The sequence below is a fragment of the Penaeus chinensis genome, chromosome 14 (genome assembly GCF_019202785.1).
Source record: "Penaeus chinensis breed Huanghai No. 1 chromosome 14, ASM1920278v2, whole genome shotgun sequence".
NCBI lineage: Eukaryota > Metazoa > Arthropoda > Malacostraca > Decapoda > Penaeidae > Penaeus > Penaeus chinensis.
In genome coordinates, this window is record NC_061832.1 from 13,536,108 (window position 1) to 13,538,752 (window position 2,645).

Here is a 2,645-nt window from a genome sequence, read left to right on the forward strand (position 1 = left end):
GGTCACAAATTTTAGCGCGAACTTCCTACCACAAGGATTTAAGTTAACGATTTTTTTTTCGATTTGTTTTGCCTTGTTGGGATAGGTGGTACTTGGAGACAAATGCTACCTCTGTTTGTTTTCTCTCTTTCTCTGTCTATCTATCTGTCTATTCGCTTCAATAATGATCTCTTTCTTTGTATTCCTGTCTCTTCCTCGCTTTTTCTCCATCTCTGTATATCGGTCTGTGTGTCTGCCTGTTCGTCTTTCTTTGTCAGTCGTCCTGTCTCTCTCTCTCTCTCTCTCTCTCTCTCTCTCTCTCTCTCTCTCTCTCTCTCTCTCTCTCTCTCTCTCTCTCTCTCTCTCTCTCTCTCTCTCTCTCTCTCTCTCTCTCTCTCTCTCTTCCTCCCCTCTCTCTATCTTTCTATCTCACTCCCCCCCATCTCTCTCTCTCTCTCTCTCTCTCTCTCTCTCTCTCTCTCTCTCTCTGTCTCTCTCTTTCTTTCTCTCTCCATATATCCCTCCCTCCCTCTCTCTCTCTTTCTCTTTCTCTCTCTCTCTCTCTCTCTCTCTCTCTCTCTCTCTCTCTCTCTCTCTCTCTCTCTCTCTCTCTCTCTCTCTCTCTCTCTCTCTCTCTCTCCCTTCCCCCCCCTCTCTCTATCTTTCTCTCTCACCCCCCCCATCTCTCTCTCTCTCGCTCTCTCTCTCTCTCTCTCTCTCTCTCTCTCTCTCTCTCTCTCTCTCTCTTTCTCCCTTTCTCCCTCCCCCTCCCCTCTCTTTCTCTCTCTCTCCTTCTCTCTTTCTCTCTCTCTCTCTTTCTTTCTCTCTCTCTTTCTCTCTTTCTCTATCTATCTATCTATCTATTTATCTAACTGTCTGTCTATCTATCTATCTATTTCTTTCTCTCTCCCTCTCTCTCTCTCTCCCTCTCAATCTATCTGTCCGTCTATATATATCCTAGATAAACAATAGAGCAACAGGCAGAGGAGCGATAGATAACATACCACCAGCTGAAGGAGCACCAAGGAACAACGAGATATAGAGCCAACGGATAGAGCCGCAGGTAGAGAGCCAAAGGGTAGAGCCGCAGGTAGAGAGCCAAAGGACAGAGCCTCAGTTAGAGAGCCAAAGGATAGAGCCGCAGGTAGAGAGCCAAAGGATAGAGCCGCAGGTAGAGAGCCAGAGAACAGAGCCGCAGGTAAAGAGCCAAAGAACAGAGCCGCAGGTAGAGAGCCAAAGGATAGAGCCGCAGGTAGAGAGCCAAAGGATAGAGCCGCAGGTAGAGAGCCAGAGAACAGAGCCGCAGGTAAAGAGCCAAAGAACAGAGCCGCAGGTAGAGAGCCAAAGGATAGAGCCGCAGGTAGAGATCCAAAGGATAGAGCCTCAGTTAGAGAGCCAAAGGATAGAGCCGCAGGTAGAGAGCCAAAGGATAGAGCCGCAGGTAGAGAGCCAAAGAACAGAGCCGCAGGTAGAGAGCCAAAGAACAGAGCCGCAGGTAGAGAGCCAAAGAACAGAGCCGCAGGTAGAGAGCCAAAGAACAGAGCCGCAGGTAGAGAGCCAAAAGATAGAGCCGCAGGTAGAGAGCCAAAGAACAGAGCCGCAGGTAGAGAGCCAAAGAACAGAGCCGCAGGTAGAGAGCCAAAGAACAGAGCCGCAGGTAGAGAGCCAAAGAACAGAGCCGCAGGTAGAGAGCCAAAAGATAGAGCCGCAGGTAGAGAGCCAAAGGATAGAGCCGCAGGTAGAGAGCCAAAGGTTTGAGCCGCAGGTAGAGAGCCAAAAGATAGAGCCGCAGGTAGAGAGCCAAAGGATAGAGCCGCAGGTAGAGAGCCAAAGAACAGAGCCGCAGGTAGAGAGCCAAAGGATAGAGCTGCAGGTAGAGAGCCAAACAGAGCCACGGGCAGAGGGGCAGCGACAGGCAGAAGACGGCAGGTAAAGTGACTCGCCAGGAGTATAGTCCATAAAGAATTATTGATTCCAACTTGTGCCTGTGAACAGTTCCATTGTCATTCCAGGGAGAGACGGAGCCAAGGGCCTCGGCGACAGAACGCGGGTTGCGCGAGCGTGTGTGTGTGTGTACGTACAATGTCGTACATGTGCATGTATACGTGAATGTATACGTGCATACTTGTATACATATATTCATAGGTGTATGCATACATACATGAGTTCATATGTGCATACATACGTGTATGCTTACATACATGCATGTATTTCTGACGAAAATATAATCGAAACCGTTTAAATACATTTCTTTTATCGTGAAGATATTCTTTCGCATCCATATCTTTTATACATGCATACATACATGCATACATACACTCATATATACATTCAAACATACAAGCATAAATACATGCATACATACATGAATACATACATACATACATGCATACATCCATACATACATACAAAAATACATACACACATATATGCATACATCCATAGACAAGCACGCATAATTATACAAGCATACGCACGTATATATGCATATACAGACAAACAGGTACACACACAAACAAGCAGATATAAAGGCAAATAAAAAGATAAATAATATATGTCTATTGTTATGTTTAACGAGTGTATACATGTATGTACGTGCGTATGAATATGTATCTAAATGGTTGCACACACACACATACACACACACACACACACACACACACACA

General features: G+C 46.2%; 1 protein-coding gene across 1 annotated transcript in view; it reads left to right on the forward strand.

Annotated features, from left to right (window-relative positions):
* LOC125032332 (altered inheritance of mitochondria protein 3-like) overlaps positions 1-1,912 on the forward strand; it is a 9,573-nt gene extending 7,661 nt beyond the window's left edge. The window contains exon 6 of the mRNA XM_047623429.1: positions 1,022-1,912. Coding sequence (XP_047479385.1) covers positions 1,022-1,912 — 891 coding nt within the window. The remainder of the gene's footprint in view (positions 1-1,021) is intronic.
* The last annotated feature ends 733 nt before the right edge of the window (positions 1,913-2,645 follow it).